The following is a 19,497-nucleotide window of genomic DNA, read 5'->3' as shown; positions in this document are numbered from 1 at the left end:
TTAATTAGTTATCAAAGGTACCAGGCTTGTTATCATAAATGCTAATCTTAGTGAACAACAAGAGTAAATAATGGAATGATTGCAGGTGACAATTTCAATATTGATAAAATTAAAATGTATTCTACAAGAGTTGCTCATTAGTATGTAGTAGATATTTCAGACTGGAGACGAGGAAGTATCGTACCTGTTATATCGTAGAGTGTTAAGTATCGATGTTCAATTTAACTGATTGTTTTGTATCAAACAAAATAAATATCTACCAATTTAAAAACCGAATTGAAATCGATGGATAGATGATTTTATGTAAGCTCTGGTAAAGATATACAGAAATGAGTAGCTATGATCTGTGAAAGTCTGTATATTATTATACTCTTTGGATTTATAGAAAGCTATACTACATTCAGACAGCTTTCTGGAATCTACCAAAATTCTTTTGATGACAAATACCAGGATGCAAATGCTGTTAGCATCCAAACTGTTAGATCACTTTTAGACTGCGTTGCACGATGCGGCAAAGAACAGCGATGTTTGAGAATATTCCACAATAGGATAACGCAGATATGTATTTTACATTCGGATCCGTTTACATACACTGCGACGAAGACAGGTGAAGGATGGAGGTCATATTTGACAAATGATGGTAAGCTATTATAATTATCTCCTTTTTCAATTATTTTTTTTTTTGTTTGTTTGGTTTTTTTGTTTGGTTTTTTTTTTCAATCAGTTCTGCTATATTAGAATAAATAAGCGAACGCGAATATTTAAAAAGAATTTTCCCACAATTAATTCGACTTTCGAGGATGTCTTTTTGGATATTTTGGTTAACTTAACATATGATGAAGTCATATACGCGAGCTACAAAAATGTTAAATTGAATTAATATGTTTAATTAAGACTACAAAAAAAAGAAAGAAAGACAAACACGCTGCCAGTACAAAAGTAGAGGTTGGAACTGTAGAGTGATGGCAATTGTAGCACCAATAAGCTAGGGTCAGGATTGAAAGAACTGAAAGATGGAAACTAATATAATAAATATAAATATGTATATGAGGATAAAGGAGAATAATGAAGATATACGGCTTAAGTTTTTGGAAAGCAAGAACATGCAGAAGTTGAACATATTGGTGTTGTCACTCTAAGTTAAAGAAAATGCAGAATATACATCATAATAGCTCATCAAACGGTATACGTGATTGCCGTTGCTATTTCATTTCAGGAAAAACAGTCATTGACGTCTCCGTTAAATAACAGAATAATGTCTATGAGCTGATATACAAAAATATTTCAATCAATCAGAAGACGTGTTACATCAAACGTTTAATTGTTCAAATATATTTCTATCTTTAACTTTAACAAATGCAAGCAATAAAATTGAAAGTGGAATTGGGGAATGTTTCAAAGAGGCAACAGTCTAACCAAAGAGCAGAAAATAGCCGAAGGACACCAATGGGCCTTCAATCCTGAATCAAGTTTTCCTCTGCAATGACTTTTAACAACGTTAAAGACTTTCTTTATACACTAAAAATATCTAATAAAGACTTCATCTAACATGATTTTACTAAAGATGGTCGTGTATGTTACAACAATCTTATCACATCTATTACATATTATTATTTTAAAAAGGGAGATCAAATATCAAAGAGACAATCCAAACAATAAGTCCCGTATAAACAAATAAAACAATTACAGCAATACGGCTTATCACTGTGAAGATACTGACGAAATACGAACGTTTTGTAGAATATTTACCTGGAAATGTTTAGGGGGTTTTATTGTATGAAATAGTAGACATTAAAATATCAATTTAAAATCACATATCAAGGGTTTGTAAAAACTGTCAAAAAGAACTTTGGATAGGTAAGCAGTAATAGATCAAGTCTTAGTTATTTAAATTTTATATGTGTGCAAATAAACTCATCATAGATACCAGGATTAAAATTTTATATGTATGCCAGACGCGCGTTTCGTCTCCAAAAAATTCACCAGTGACGCTCGAATCAAAAAATGTTTATAGGGCCTAATAAATGTTGAAAATATGCCGCATCGCCCTTGTAATAATTTGAAAGTAAAAAATGGAGTGCATATGAGCTTTCCATTCAATGATTAGCTAAATAATTGTAAAATTTAAGCAATTTCTGTAATTAGGTTATTTTTTTATTTCGATATTACCTCTATTTCTCCTATAAGATCAACAGAAATAAATGACATTACCAAAAATGTATGCTTCTTCCGGAGGCAGACTGTGGAGCTTAAATGAACGGTGACCCCCATTTTGTTATTTCATTTTTCTTTTAAGTATATGATAAAGTTCATTTATAAAAAAGTATAGCGAAATCCTATATTAGAAAAAAAATTGAGTTATACCCAGGAGCCCCCTTGAGCAGTAAAAGAAGTTTCTATGGAAAATTACATACCAGTTGATGTTAACAAAAGTGCGACCTAAAATGATAATTTTTAGATGTAAATCTATGATCTTTGTTTCAGAATATGGTCTGTGCCCAAATAGATTTTTTTCTAAAACAGACAACTACTTTTTAAACTATGAACTATAGGTAATATGAATAGTAAAAAGGCAGATGTTTGCTGGTAAATTGTTTAATGTCATTACATCGATAGAGCCAGAAGATAATCTAAAGATTTAATTCTGTAATCATTGTTTCAGAATATGGTCCGTGCCCAAACAGTTTTTTCTACTACAGACAACTACATATTTGCTATAATTTCAACCCACCGATGTCTGCGAATAAATTGGATTTTTTAGGAGCCTGCAATTACTCTAATCAAGAGCTCTTCCGCATTGATTCTGAAGAAAAACAGAGCTATGTCGAAATGGTATCAGGTAAAGTAGTCAGCACCTTTGATTCAGTTACTCTGTTTGAAAATAAAATAAATTAATGTCATTAGTTAAAGCAGATTTTTTTATTATTCACCATTGTCTTTTTTTCTTTTTATCCGGAACTATGAATGAACAACAACGATTTTACATGTTTAAACAAAATTTTCAAAAACGGCTTTTTAAACTATGAACTATAGGTAATATGAATAGTAAAAAGGCAGATGTTTATCGGTAAATTGTTTAATGTCATTACATCGATAGAACCAGAAGAATCTGAATATCTTACGAACATTTAAAACCAAGACTTACAAGAAATCCTTGATATGAGTCTAAGTAATGTTTTAATATAAGTGTTGAACTGGCTAGGGAAAAATTGTGACGAGGGTTAAAATCCGTTAAGACAGTTACCAGACGGGTCTAGTTATAAAAAATCAATCCGTTTCAATTATGAGTAAACTAAAAAGAAGCTTTAAAAAATATGCTTTCAACAATCTCAAAATAATAGACAATCCAATATGTACGACAAACGAATAAAACTGCCCTGGTACCTGGTTAATAAAACTCTGGAGGGATAAATATACAATATTAGGTCAATGAAAGAAAAATATCTACTTTTTGGTATGAGGCGTAGAAAATAGGGAAGAGCCAGGTTCTACCGAGCCCTTCCTCAGTTTTGCGCCGAGTACAAAAAAGTTGATATTTTTATGACATTGACCTAACATTGTTTTTATACTGCAACATAAATAAAGGCAACAGTAGTATACCGCTGTTCAAACTCATAAATCCATGGACAAAAAACAAAATCGGGGTAACAAACTAAAACTGAGGGAAACGCATAAATATAAGAGGAGAACAACGACACAACACTACAATGTAACTAACACACACAGAAACGGACCAAGCATCAGACAAAATCACACGAGAATAACAAATATAACATCAGAACCAAATACATGAATTAGGGATAGACAAGTACCGTGACACGTCTTGTCGCAATGTCAATTTACACTCAAAAATAAGAAAAAACAAACGACGCAACGTTAAATTGTAACACACACAGAAACGAACTATAATATAACAATGGCCATATTCCTGACTTGGTACAGGACATTTTTAAAGGAATAAACGGTGGGTTGAACCTGGTTTTGTGGCATGCAAAACCTCGCACTTTAATGGCAATGTTAAATATAATATAGAAATGACAACATAATATTACAGGACTATAATACAAATAAATAGGAAAACGTATTAGACAAAGAAACACATGATTAATGAATAACAAAAAGCATCAGGTTTAAAATTTAATACGCCAAAAACGCGCCTCGTCCACACAAGACTCACCAGTGACGTCCAGATATAAAAGATCGAAAGCGAAAAAAAGTACAAAGTTGTACAGCACTGAAGATCAAAAGTTGAAAAAGGTTGTGTCAAATACGGCTAAGTTTTTATGCCTGGGATAAGAACATCCTTATTATTTAGAACAATTAATGCTATTGCAAACAGTAAATTTTATCAAATGAATATAAGATATACATAATGAAGCTGAAATATTAACTCATTACATAAAACAAACACAAATACATAATGAATGACCAACACAGAATAGACACACCCGATTCAGTCCAGGCCTCAACGCAGTAAATTATGAAAATGACGTCACATACCATGGTGAAAAGGCATTAAAAATTACGTCACATACGATGGTGAAAAGGCATTAAAAATTACGTCACATTTGAACATATGAAAAACTATATCTCAAAAGTAAGATAGAATTAGGATTGATTAAAGATTAAAATAGAACTAAATACTGATATTGCATTTAAACACAATGCATATTGCAATACTTATTAATAGCAATTAACTATAATATATATATATATATATATATGTGTGTGCAGTTTGCTATGAATCCAACTTCAAACGTAAATTATCGTACAGATTATGTTGACCAAAATTAAATCTAATAAATGACGGCGGTGATTAATTTTTGTTTCCATAACACATAAATATAATAGAAAAGACGTCAACACATTTGACAAAATCCGACAAATATAACATTAAACATTTAAACTAAATACATGAATTTGGGATAGACAAGTACCTTAACACGTCTTATAGTAATGCGAATTCACACTCAGCAAAACAGTCACAATCGGGAATAAGTCACGTTTGGTAATTAAAAGATTAGACGACATAAATTAAATGACAAACCACAATCTACCATGTGGTAAAAATGTCCTTAGCTAGTTTGGTTAAACACACATCGTATGGATCCACCAATTCGTGATGGTGTCCGTAAAATTTACGGATTGTCAATTTTAATCTGTCCTCCTCATAACTTTGTTGGAGAAGTTTCTGCGTAAGTAGCACACTCCTGTATATGAAGTCCGTACAGTGTGAACAAGCACGTGAATAACGTATCAATTGTGATATGTAAACACCATACGAAGGGGCAGATGGTATGTTACTGCTGAGAAATGGGAAATTGATAATTGGGAATTTGAAATCGTCCCGTTTGTCATAGATAAACTAATACATTGATAGCTTTTTAAATCGTAACATAAATTACAAGCTTATTTTCATCCCTTAATGAACCCCTGATTGTGGAGAAAGTGTTCCATGGTGAAATAGACATTATACAAAATATAGCTATGATACTATATTTAGGAAATAAACACAACTAGTTGCAGTATAAATAGTTATCAAAGGTAACAGGCTTATCGTTTAATAAGCCAAACGCACGTTTTTTTAAAAATAAAACTCATCAGTGACGCTCAGACCAAACTATCGATAAAGCCAAAGAAGTATAAAGTTGAAGAGCATTGAGGACTCAAAAATTAAAAAATGTTGTTACCATGCCATTAGTGGATAGAAGTTGATTTATTTATTTTTGTGGCTTATATTTATCAATACTTATTTATTTTTTTGTCAACTTGATACATTAGTTACATTAGTGACGAGTTTTTATGCAAAATATAAAAAGTTAAAGACCAATACTATCAGAAAAATAAGTTAAAGTGAGGCAAAAGATACCAACATTAATTTTATTCTAATACTTCGGAAAGTAACAGGTAGGAATAATTTAATTGATCATAGACGATCTAAGTGGTGACGATGATTTGAAATAAGAAGGTTTGATAAGGCAAAAAGAGTTGTCTGCTCTTTGGTCGGGTTGTTGTCTCTTTGACACATTCCCCATTTCCATTCTCACTTTCATTTGAACTTGTGATTTATAATAAAATCCTTTTCCAAGTGATGATTGAACAAGGAACTAGACGAGGGAATATATAGAAACAAGGTTTGTGTCCACAGGACACCAACCAATGAGCAGAAAACACCCCAAGGCAACCAATGGGTCTTCAAGGCAGTAAGTCAATCCCGCATCCGGTGAAGTTCAATAAAGTCATATATCATTCGACCTACTTACCTACTCATTATGTAATCAGGGGTGTACGGAATTTTACACCGTTGTTGAAAATTCATACACCCATTCGGCTGCGCCTCAGGGTGTATGAATTTTCAACAACGGTGTAAAATTCTGTACACCCCTGATTACACCAAGATAACTAATAACATCATCCTGCGTTCAGTTTAATTAAAATAATCTGATCATATAAGAAATATATTACAAGTCAAAGTGAATAAATTCTAGACATTGAATTTGCAAAACATATTTGGACAATTTTAGTGTATGATTTCTATTTACATTAAATATAAGAAATACATTTTCAAAATATAAAACAAAAATTAAGAAAACTATATTTGTCCCTGTACTTAGCAGATAATCCTATTGTATTCTAATCTTGGCCTTCATAAAACGTAGATTTTACTGTCGCAAATTACGTGTCGCTAAGTAAAATAATATTTGCGACAGTAAAATCAAGTTTTACGAAGGCCAAGCTTTCAATACAACACAGTTATCTCCATTCTAAAGCCACAAATTAAAATAAATTCCATTTAATAAATATCATGGCTTAAAATGCCATAAATGAAAAAGTCCGCGAAACTGTTGCATCGTCTTTGAAATTTAATCACGGTGACGTCATATGTATACTCCCGATATCAGACATAAACAAGACGTATTTATATTTTTTGTTTTATCTATATGGTTTCAATTATGACAAAATGAATATGTTATGTGTACATGATTTTAATTGTTTAGAGAATGTTTATACGGAACACTCTATTTGTTCTAAACAAGGCCATTTATTCAATATTGGAATCATTTAGTATTTTTTTTTATACCAGTTTCATTTCGAATAAAACAGTGTATTCATCCAAAGCAAATGTGATATTCACCACACTAAATGTCAAATACTTTTACGTATTTCTAAAATTGTGAATGGATTGAAAACTTGTCTAACTAAAACTAAAAATCAAAGTGATATAAGATCTAGAGTTTCAAATGATTCGACGTGAAATAAATTATCCCTTTTAAACTTGAAGTTCTTTAATACTGTGCACATAAAATATTTTAGGAACTATATGTCATTACGGTTCATATTGTACAAATAATTTAATTTGTAGGGTATTTAAAGAAAATCATGAACTATAACAAATTATGAGCATGACGTCACCATAACGTAACGTTTGTGTCGTCGTTTTTTCACTTTATTCACCCTTAATATTGAGAAAATGGCATATCTCATCAAACAGAAAAATAACGGCACTCTTTTATATTGAAATAAGATCGAAACGAAAATGTACACACCGAATACTTATCATGTTTAAAGAATTAAATCTTAAATGATGAAAACATTACGGGAGTTCGCTTCTCACTATTCAAAACACTAGTTTATATTGAAAGGTAAATAATAATGGAATAAAAAAATCAAAATAATATATAGGTCAATGTGCTTGTTTTCGAGATATTAGCCATTGAAATTGTGGCTGGAAAATGTTCTCTCTTGACTTTTTATAACTTTATCATTGACAAGTTTAAGTTCTAAAAAACTATTAAAAAAATAATTAAAATGTTATAAGACTTCGACAGATAGCTTATCATTATACATGTAAAAGATTTATTAAAAGAAAAATGGGGGTCAATGGACAAATTGTTTTTAAGGCATATAAATGGATAAAACCAGAGGATTCCGAAAATCTAACAAAAATTCCGAAACATGACAAGCCAACTTCTTTTATATGTACACTGCTGCTGGTACGTTCTTTGCGTTTGCAGTTTGATATCTGTTTAATTGATTGTATAATGATTCTTAAAATATATCAATGCAACATTTATCCATTTTCAATATTCAATTGTATTGCAAATGGTTTTAAGCATATAATATTTCAGTATAGAGAATGGAAATGGATATTTTATGCTATTCACCAAATTTAGGAATATATCGCCGATTTATTTAGAATTTATCATTTTAAAAGCGAAGATGATAAATTCAAATAAACATCTTCGTTATAAAAGGGATCATATTCTTCAAAAAATATAATTCTCAATGAATAGAGCAAATTAATTCAACTTGAATAAAAAAAAAAAACGTAAGCAAATAGTTTTTAAATATCTTGTAATTTTTATTAAACTAGCATATATTGCCTTTAAAGTAAAACCGAATAATTTTCGTTGTCCTTTATCCCCCCCCCTTTCTTTTGCTATGCATTTTTCGGATTAAACGCTTGATAAATGATAACTAGGACATGTTTGAGAAACGTATTTTTTTTAATTGATTTGTGTAATGGATACTAATTTTCAATGGTGTCAAGAATATAAACCTACTACGAATTTAAGTGCGTATCAACGTACAAATCTCCTATAAGCTTTTCTCAGAAAGTGTAAAACTAAAATATACATTCATCAAAATACAATATTAATGTATCCCCTAACGAAACAAGTATCATTTGTAAACTTCTGTTATTTGGTTTTTGCTGATGACTTGTGTCATTAAAGATCACACCACATCTTATTTCTATAAATGTCATAAATGTAAGATATGGTTTATTTTAACGTGCGGGATAACGCTTTAACACAAATTCACCTGAGATCAATCCCAGTTTTGGTGGTGTTTGTTCTGTGTAAATCTACTCGGAAATTTGTGTTTAATTATGGTCAATTGTGTAAAGATGTTAATATCAGTGAAAATACACCTACTTCATGTAATTGCAGTAATTCCGAACATATTTATGGCCCCATTTCCCATGTTATAACAGGAGATCTTAACATCGTTCAAGACCGAGAGTTAAAATCATTCCTCAGTAAAGGACCTAAATATCGTCCCCCGTCAATTATTAATTGGAATGAGTGTCGTAATATCATCCACGACTCACTCCATACTTACTGTATGAAATGGATAAAACGGGAAAAAGCTGACAAAAAATCTTTGGACTCTTTTTTTAATTCAGTAATGAAGATAGTTGATATACGTATTCAACATTTTAAAGAACATTTTACTATAAACCATTACAACAATAAACCTATTTCTCGTATCAAACATAAACTAAAAGAACTAGCCAAGGAATTTGTTTTTGTCCCGGCAGATAAAGCTGCTAATAATATTATTATTGTTTGACGTAAATTTTACATTGAGGTTCTGAAAAAGGAAATCACCAATTCACCAACATTCCAACTGACTCCATTTTCAGAAAACGAAATCTGTAACAAACATAAACTTTTAGGCACCGCTTTACAAGCAGAGCCAAATACAATGAAAGTCCCAACTATGTATTGGCTTCCGAAGCTACACAAAACCCCTTACAAATATAGATTTATTTCGTCTTCAAGCCATTGTTCAACTACCAAATTGTCTATTCTTCTCACCAGCACACTTGGTACAATTAAAAACCTGATAATAAATTGTTCAAATAAGGCCTTCGAAAATAGTGGAATAAATTACTTTTGGAGTGTCAAGAACTCGTTGGAAGTACTTGATAAATTGCATGCTTATATTGGTGATTTTGAATCTGTTCAAAGTTTTGATTTTTCTACCCTGTATACCACATTACCTCACATTCTCATTAAGAAAAAATTCACACACCTAATTAAATGGACATTCAAAAAATCAGAATGTGAATATATATGTTCAAACTCTTTTAGGTCATTTTTTAGTAGCAATAAACAAAAAAACTATGTTAATTGGACATGCTTTGATACTATATATGCCCTTGAATTTTTACTAGATAACATTTTTGTTCGCTTTGGGGATTCCGTTTATCGTCAGATTATCGGAATTCCAATGGGGACTAACTGTGCACCACTTATTGCGGACCTGTTTTTGTATTGTTATGAGTTACAATTTATGACAAAAATAAGCAAAGACCCATCGAAACAACATCTGATAAACAAATTTAATAATACTTTTAGATATTTGGATGATATTTTGGCTCTCAATAATGACGACTTCAGTATGTATATTAATGAAATTTATCCTGTTGAACTTACTTTAAATAAAGCTAATACTAACAATGACCACTGCCCTTTTCTCGATCTTGATATCTATATCACTAATGGAAAGCTGAATACTAAAATGTATGATAAAAGGGATGATTTTTCATTTCCTATCGTTAATTATCCGTTTTTAGATGGTGACGTTCCCTTGTCACCATCTTACGGTGTTTATATATCTCAACTTGTACGATTCGCTCGTGTATGTAACAATGTTTTAGATTTTAACGAGAGAAATTTATGTATTACTGAAAAATTATTACACCAGGGTTTTCGATATCACAAACTAGTCAAAACATTTACTAAATTTTATCATCGGTATAAAGACATTATTCGTAAATATAGCTCAACATGCAGACTCTTAATACGTTCAGGTATTTCACATCCAATTTTTTATGGTAATATTCTGTATAAAGCACAAAGGTGTCAGTATTCACCTCAGAAACTTACAAAACCTTTGAATAGACTTATTAAGAAGGGATATAATAACGATACTGTTGTCAAGTCATTAAAGATTGCATATTTTGGCGTTAATATTGAGTCACTGATAAGGTCTTTGCATCGGAACTAAACACATTTATTCAAAAAACAGTTGTTGGCATGACACGGGTTATGTTCTTCTCATATATGTTATGATGGTATGATACTAAACCCCTAACGGGAAGGATTGTGCCTGATGTTCATATGATGAAATCATAATCTTTCAGTCAGTTTAGTTGAAGTCTGGAGCTGGCATGTCAATTAACTGCTAGTAGTCTGTTGTTATTTATGTATTATTGTCATTTTGTTTATTTTCTTTGGTTACATCTTCTGACATCAGACTCGGATTTCTCTTGAACTGAATTTTAATGTGCGTATTGTTATGCGTTTACTTTACTACATTGGTTAGAGGTATAGGGGGAGGGTTGAGATCTCACAAACATGTTTAACCCCGCCGCATTTTTGCGCCTGCCCCAAGTCAGGAGCCTCTGGCCTTTGTTAGTCTTGTATTATTTTAATTTTAGTTTCTTGTGTACAATTTGGAAATTAGTATGGCGTTCATTATCACTGGACTAGTATATATTTGTTTAGGGGCCAGCTGAAGGACGCCTCCGGGTGCGGGAATTTCTCGCTACATTGAAGACCTGTTGGTGACCCTCTGATGTTGTTTTTTATTTGGGCGGGTTGTTGTCTCTTTGACACATTCCCCATTTCCATTCTCAATTTTATTTAATTTTCTATGTTGTGTCATGTGTACTATTATTTGTCTGTTTGTGTTTTCCTTTTTTAGCCATGGCGCTATCAGTTTATTTTCAATCTATGATTTTAAATGTGTCTCTGGTATCTTTCGCCCCTCTTTAGCACAAAACAATCTACAGTCACTAAGTAGTTTAGCTCAATCACATATATTGTTATTAATTCTAACTTCAATAAAGGCAACAGTAGTATACCTCTTTTCGAAAGCCATCAATAGATTGAGAAACAAACAGATCCGGGTTACAAACTTAAACTGAGGGAAACACATTAAATATAAGATGAAAACAACGAAACAACAGAAACACTTTAGCACAACAACAAAAAACAAAAAACAATTCAACACACACAGAAACGAACAATAAGATAACAATTGCCCTTTTTCCTGACTTGGTACAGGACATTTTAAGAAAAAATGATGGGTTCTTACCAAACATTTCTATGATGAACGATGTCCATTTGTTATGAGCAATGCATTATAACAAATATTTTTAACAGACACTTTTGTTTTTCAGCAAATATTGCCAGTGTCCATCCCACTGGTATTTGTATACAAGGAACAAATACAATTGATGTAAGCAATGCATGGACATTCTACGATGGTACACCCATGACCTTCTTCAAATGGATCCCAAGTGAACCTATCGGCCTAGGATGGATACGTATTAACAGAGGCATTGATTTTGGATGGGAAGTACCTCCGAGACCAAATTGGTGGACATGTACCTACATGTGTGAAATAAGGATTATTTGAATATTGACTACTGTCAATCAACATTTCATTCTTTAGTCAATCGTTTGTACAAAGTCTATTTATTTGACTAATTGGTAAATATGTGTAACTTTTTTTCAATCTCATTGTTTCTTTCTCTTAAGATACAGAATGTTTCACTAGTTTGCGGGTCGTCCTATGCTTATCTTTTCTGTATTGTTAAAATTTTTGAATACGATACTGCCTGCTGTGACACATAAAGAGTTGTGTCTGTTTTGTTCAAGATCTTGAAACATACACCATAATTTTTAGCTCACCTGGCCCGAAGGGCCAAGTGAGCTCTTCTCATCACTTGGCGTCCGTCGTCCGTCGTCCGTCGTCTGTCGTCCGTCGTCCGGCGTTAACTTTTACAAAAATCTTCTCCTCTGAAACTACCGGGCCAAATTTAACCAAACTTGGCCACAATCATCATTGTGGTATCTAGTTTAAAAAATGTGTCCGGTGACCCGGCCAACCAACCAAGATGAATGCCATGGCTAAAAATAGAACATAGGGGTAAAATGCAGTTTTTGGCTTATAACTCAAAAACCAAAGCATTGAGAGCAAATCTGACAGGAGTATATTGTTCATCAGGTCAAGATCTATCTGCCCTGAAATGAATCGGACATTTCGTTGTTGGGTTGCTGCCCCTGAAATGGTAATTTTAAGGAAATTTTGCTGTTTTTGGTTATTATCTTGAATATTATTATAGATAGAGATAAACTGTAAACAGCAATAATGTTCAGCAAAGTCAGATCTACAAATAAGTTGAATGACCAAAATGGTCAGTTGACCACTTTAGGAGTTATTGCCCTTTATAGTCAATTTTTAACCATTTTTCGTAAATCTTAGTAATCTTTTGGAAAAATCTTCTCTGAAACTACTGGGCCAAATTTAACCAAACTTGGCCATAATCATCATTGGGGTATCTAGTTTAAAAAATGTGTCTGGTGCCCCGCCCAACCAACCAAGATGGCCGCCATGGCTAAAAATAGAACATAGGGGTAAAATGCAGTTTTTGGCTTATAACTCAAAAATCAAAGCATTTGGAGCAAATCTGACATGGGGGGTAAAATTGTTCATCAGGTCAAGATCTAGCTGCCCTGAAATTTTTAGATGAATCGGACATTCCGTTGTTGGGTTGCTGCCCCTGAAATGGTAATTTTAAGGAAATTTGGCTGTTTTTGGTTATTATCTTGAATATTATTATAGATAGAGATAAACTGTAAACAGCAATAATGTTCAGCAAAGTAAGATCTACAAATAAGTTAACATGACCAAAATGGTCAGGTGACCACTTTAGGAGTTATTGCCCTTTATAGTCAATTTTTAACCATTTTTCGTAAATCTTAGTAATCTTTTACAAAAATCTTCTCCTCTGAAACTACTGGGCCAAATTTAACCAAACTTGGCCATAATCATCATTGGGAGTATCTAGTTTAAAAAATGTGTCCTGTGACCCGGCCAACCAACCAAGATAGCCGCCATGGCTAAAAATAGAACATAGGGGTAAAATGCAGTTTTTGGCTTATAACTCAAAAACCAAAGCATTTAGAGAATCTGACAGGAAGTAAAATTGTTGATCCGGTCAAGATCTATCTGCCCTGGAATTTTCAGATGAATTGGATAATCGGTTGTTGGGTTGCTGCCCCTGAAATAGTAATTTTAAGGAAATTTTGCTGTTTTTGGTTATTATCTTGAATAATATTATAGATAGAGATAAACTGTAAACAGCAATAATGTTCAGCAAAGTAAGATTTACAAATAAGTCAGCATGACCGAAATGGTCAGTTGACCCATATAGGAGTTATTGCCTTTTATAGTCAATTTTTAACCATTTTTCGTAAATCTTAGTAATCTTTTACAAAAATCTTCTCCTTTGAAACTACTGGGCCAAATTTATCCAAACTTGGCCACAATTATCTTTGGGGTATCTAGTTTAAAAAATGTGTCCGGTGACCCGGCCAACCAACCAAGATGGCCGCCACGGCTAAAAATAGAACATAGGGGTAAAATGCATTTTTTGGCTTATAACTTAAAAACCAAAGCATTTAGAGCAAATCTGACGAGGTAAAATTGTTTATCAGGTCAAGTTCTATCTACCCTGAAATTTTCAGATGAATCTGACAACCTGTTGTTGGGTTGCTGCCCCTGAATTGGTAATATTAAGGAAATTTTGCTACTTTTGGTTATTATCTTTTATATTATTATAGATAAAAATAAACTGTAAACAGCCATTATGTTCAGCAAAGTAGGATTTACAAATAAGTCAACAAGACTGAAATAGTCAGTTGACCCCTTTAGGAGTTATTGCCCTTTATAGTCAATTTTTAACCATTTTTCGTAAATCTTAGTAATCTTTTACAAAAATCTTCTCCTCTGAAACTACTGGGTCAAATTAATCCAAACTTATCCACAATTATCTTTGGGGTATTTAGTTTAAAAAATGTGTCCGATGACCCGGCCATCAAACCAAGATGGCCGCCATGGCTAAAAATAGAACATAGGGGTAAAATGCAGTGTTTGGCTTATAACTCAAAAACCAAAGCGTTTAGAGCAAATCTCAAAGCGTTTAGAGCAAATCTGACATGAGTTAAATTGTTTATCAGGTCAAGATCTATCTGCCCTGAAATTTTCAGATAAATCGGACAACCCGTTGTTGGGTTCCTGCCCCTGAATTGGTAATTTTAAGGAAATTTTACTGTTTTTGGTTATTATCTTGAAAATTATTATAGATAGAAATAAACTGTAAACAGCAATAATGTTCAGCAAAGTAAGATTTACAAATAAGTCAACATGACCGAAATGGTCAGTTGACCCATATAGGAGTTATTGCCCTTTATAGTCAATTTTCAACAATTTTTATACATTTTTTTCATTTTCCACTGAAACTACTAGGCCAAGTTCATAAGTAAGATGTACAAACACATCACCATCACCAAAATACAATTTTGTCATGAATCCATCTGCTTCCTTTGTTTAATAGTCACATAGACCAAGGTGGGCGACACAGGCTCTTTAGAGCCTCTAGTTAATACGTATTATAAAAACAAATGTCTTAAGTTTTTCCTTGTTTTCTACCTTTAGATTATATGAAGTTTCTTGCACCTGGATATGCTATATACTTTTTTAAATTATACTTGTAAAGAATTCACTGTTAAAATACAAATCTATTTTCGCATTTTTATTTACAGTAACAATGTACAACAAATTATCATTCGGAAGTTATCTAGATATTTCAGGATAAATAAAGTGTTTGAATCTAATATTAAGGTCTACCATTTTCTCAACAAGTTATTTATCAGTTTTATGTACAAATAATTTACAAAACACATATACTGGTGAAAGTACTTTAATTTTGTTGGTATCAATTTTCATGGTTTGAGCAATATTTACATGTTCGTGGGTTTTTAAATTCGTGGATTTTAGTGTTGTTTGTTTTTAAATTTTAAATTTAAAAACTAAAGCCTTTAAAAAATAGTCTGGATTGAAGAAAATTGAAAAGTAAACATTGACCTGTGTAAATCGTAGTGATAACACTAATTAACCAGTGATCAACAGAATAAAGACCATCAAAGGTGTTAATTAGGTCATAAACATATCACCTAAAGGAGACAGTAACATAAACAAATGCTATAAACGTATCTTGAAATGTCAAATAATTCTTATCAAAATCATGCCCAGCATGAAATTATTATTTCCCATATGTATGAGTATTATTAGGATATAAAATAAACACTTTATCATACTAGCATATCAATACCGGAAATCTGTCTTTCATCGATCAAAAATATTTTTATGAGAAATTAAAAGATCAAACGTTGTACAGTCTAGGTTATTAGATTAAATGGGTATAATCCTGCATGCAGTTGTAGTTCTGTGACTGCTATTTAAGTATTTTCATATTTGGTATTATTCAATATATTCTTTAGATCATATCAGTAGCCAAACCTATCGATTGAGATCTTTCAAAGTCTTGATTAGGGCAATGGTTGTTTTATATTGTTGGACACTTGAATTCGTGGATAAAGTCATCCACGAAAACCACGAAAATTGGTACCCAACGAATAAAAGTACTTTCACAGTATATGAAATACAGCAAAAACAAACAAAAACTATTTTTGCAACTTGAGGTTAAAAAATCACCACTGATATTTTCATCCCGTATTGTAGATAATTATCCTTAATGTATTATGTGCACTGCACTGTTCTTTTGCTAGATTTCAAACTGATATTTTAAGTATGTAAAGAATTCACTGTTAAAAGACTGAAATTATGTTGCATTGAAATGTTTGTTACGCAAAAGTACATGGTTCCAAATTTAAATAAATGATCATTCGGAAGTTATCTTGATTTTTTATGATAAATAAAGTGTTTGAACCTAATGACAAGCTCTTACATTTTCTCAACGAGCTATTAAAGTATCACAGACAAAACAATTCAGTTACACATGTATATGACATACAGCAAAAATAAAAGGAATAAATCAATGTTCTTCCCTGTCTGGAAATTTCTTTTTTTCTTTATTGTAGACAAGTCTCCTTAATGTTATATGTGCACTGCACTTGTCTTTTGCCAGATTTTTCTACCGATATCTTAAGTATGTATTTAAAGTGTTATTTTTGTTTCACAGTAAATTGGAGTTTTTTTTCTTTCTGTGTCATATTTGTTATTCAATTGATCTAGACAGTCCAACATGTTTATGCACAGTCTGATATTTTATAGAATCACAATCAATGGAAATTGGCAGTTTAATCTTAACGTGGTACACCATTCAACAATTAAGCATTTATGTGGTGATATTTGTCAGAACCCTTTTGTTTTATACCTGGATGTAAGAAGATGGCAAATTCCTAATCTATGGCAAATGTGACGTTAGAAATATCAAACAAATCAAATCTATGGCAGTTTTTTTTGTTTTCTCCTAGTCTATGGCACATCTTAAGATTATAGAATTTTACGGGGGAGAGAGTAACATATATAACGTCATGTTACATCGTCGTCACCGGCGCTAACGATGGCGGAACCCATAGATTTGAACACCGTTCCAGATTAAGCTATTCCCTCGACAACAATTTGCGGATGGTTTAAAGGAAGATGTGACCTATTATCTGGAAGAAGGACAAAATGTGGTGTACCGACCGCAGCCTGTGACGAATAAAGGCTCAGTACCGGATATTTTAGAAAAAGTTATTATAAAAAAGAAAAATTACCTCGATTTAATTCGTCATCAAACAAAAAAGGTGTATCAACGATGAAGTAAATATTATTTGAACATTGTGAATATTCAAACTGTCCGATCCCCCCCCCCCCTTTTTTTACTTTATTAAAACAACTGGCTTCTTGGATGATAATGGACTTACTTGTTGGTTAAACATGAAGGTAAATGAATTCATCATTTCCGAAATATTTTTGTTTCCATCACGAGTTAGTTGACCATTATGGAGTGTTTATTTCACAAATGTTGATAAACATGATCCCGTTGTTGTTCATTTCCGCTTGTGTAGTACAAGTCATTGGTCGTATATGTACTGTAATTTGTTCCATCTGCACATCATTTGCAATTCATTGATTTTGAAACAACAAAAATCGCCATAGATTAGGAAATTACAAAACTTGCCATAAATAAGGATCGTAAAACATCTGCCATATGGAATGACATGACGTGACGTCACCTTTAGTTTAATAAGATTTATTTATAGTGGATAGGGATATAAGTTTTGCAACTTATATTAATTCCTTGTCACTTTGCGGATGCGAGTGATGTCTTGTAATGGCATTAGCCTGGTCTTGTTTGAAATCTACAAAGGTATCTTTAACGTGCAAGAGATATATCTCTCTCTTAACACAGAGCGTATCGTCCACTTCGGACGGACCGTACTCGCAAATGGTGTCAAGGGAGAGCCGACAATTCAGTATCTGAAATTTTCATCCCTGGACGTCACCTTTGTTATAGATAAGGCGTCTGCCATAGATTTGGAACCCACCATAGAGTTGATTCCTACATATTTACTGTATAATCAGGGCTTATATTTATCATTGCGATAATGGAGAGAAGGACAAAACTTAGAGATTAATAATTTCGATTTTTAGAAAAATCTGAATACCGATGTATGTATCCTCTATTAAAACATAAGTTCCTGTTATTACGATAGTCTCCAACTTGCATTATTCACAATAATAAATATACGCCTTTATTTCTAAATTTACAGTACTATCAACATGATGCACTATTTGTTCTTATATTGTACTGTTACACAACTTTCCCAGAAATGGGAATGGTTCAGCGCATGCAAACATGTTTAATCCTGCATCATTCCATATGTGCCTCTCTCATGGCGGTATCTTATATTTCAGCGGTTGTCGGTTTTTTTTTGTACAGTTTATTCATGTGTTTTTTTTGTTTGTTTTTTGTTTGTTGTCCAAATGTCCCATGTTTAAGAGGAAGGTTGGGCCCCGCTAACATATCTATGCTCAACAAATTCTGACTACAGCTATTAGACTGCAATTCAGAACAAATAGTTTGTTGCTGTGTATCATATTTGTTTGTTTATTGTTTTGTACATAAATAAAGCCGTTATATTTCTCGTTTGAATTTTTACATCTTCTATTTTGGGGCCTTTAATAGCCTTTGCAATGTGGGTTTTGATCACTGCTGAAGGTCGCACTTTATGCCATTTGGACTCTGTAGATAGTTGTTTAATTGGCAGTTGTACTACATTCCCTATTGCTGTACACATATCTTACACGTGTGGTATTTGTAAATATATTATTTATTGTAATCACAACCAGTTATCCTAGGGTAAAATATCTCCTGTATAATAACTAAATTATATAACTGTATACCAAAATAATATGAAATTATAAAAAAGATAATCGACCCATACCATTCCGTTTTCCAAGCTGCAGGTCTTTTCATAAGTCACATAGATTATCATTTTCTTTCCAATTGGTCTTTGCAAGCTTATTATTATTATTTTTCTTACGACGAAAGACAGATTAAACTGAAGGTTGACATAAATAAATCGAGAATGGAATATGTCAAAGAGACAACAACCCGACTAAAAAGCAGATAATAGCCGAATCCCACCAAATGGTATTTAATGCAGTATGAAAATCCTACATACCGTTTTCGATATTTTTAGACTCCAAGTTTCCATTTGTAAAAGTCTAAACAACACAAATAGACAATGAACTCATATAAGTAAAAAAACATTCCGCAAACATGATTAACCGGTGTTATAGTCTCTGACATGTTTCCTGTTAAATAGTCTATTATATCAATAC

The 19,497-nt window shown here is 32.3% G+C and overlaps 1 protein-coding gene across 1 annotated transcript; it reads left to right on the top strand.

Annotated features, from left to right (window-relative positions):
* Nucleotides 1-262: 262 nt before the first annotated feature.
* LOC139499448 (uncharacterized) lies at nt 263-12,999 on the top strand. The gene is made up of 3 exons (XM_071288127.1): nt 263-640; nt 2,663-2,839; nt 11,975-12,999. Exons 1-3 carry the CDS (start codon nt 340-342, stop codon nt 12,211-12,213), a joined length of 717 nt encoding a protein of 238 aa, XP_071144228.1. The 5' UTR covers nt 263-339; the 3' UTR covers nt 12,214-12,999.
* Nucleotides 13,000-19,497: the final 6,498 nt, after the last annotated feature.

This window comes from Mytilus edulis, chromosome 12 (assembly GCF_963676685.1).
Source record: "Mytilus edulis chromosome 12, xbMytEdul2.2, whole genome shotgun sequence".
Classification (NCBI taxonomy): Eukaryota; Metazoa; Mollusca; class Bivalvia; order Mytilida; family Mytilidae; genus Mytilus; species Mytilus edulis.
The sequence above is the reverse complement of the archived record's forward strand: the minus strand, read 5'-3'. Positions and strand labels throughout refer to the sequence as shown.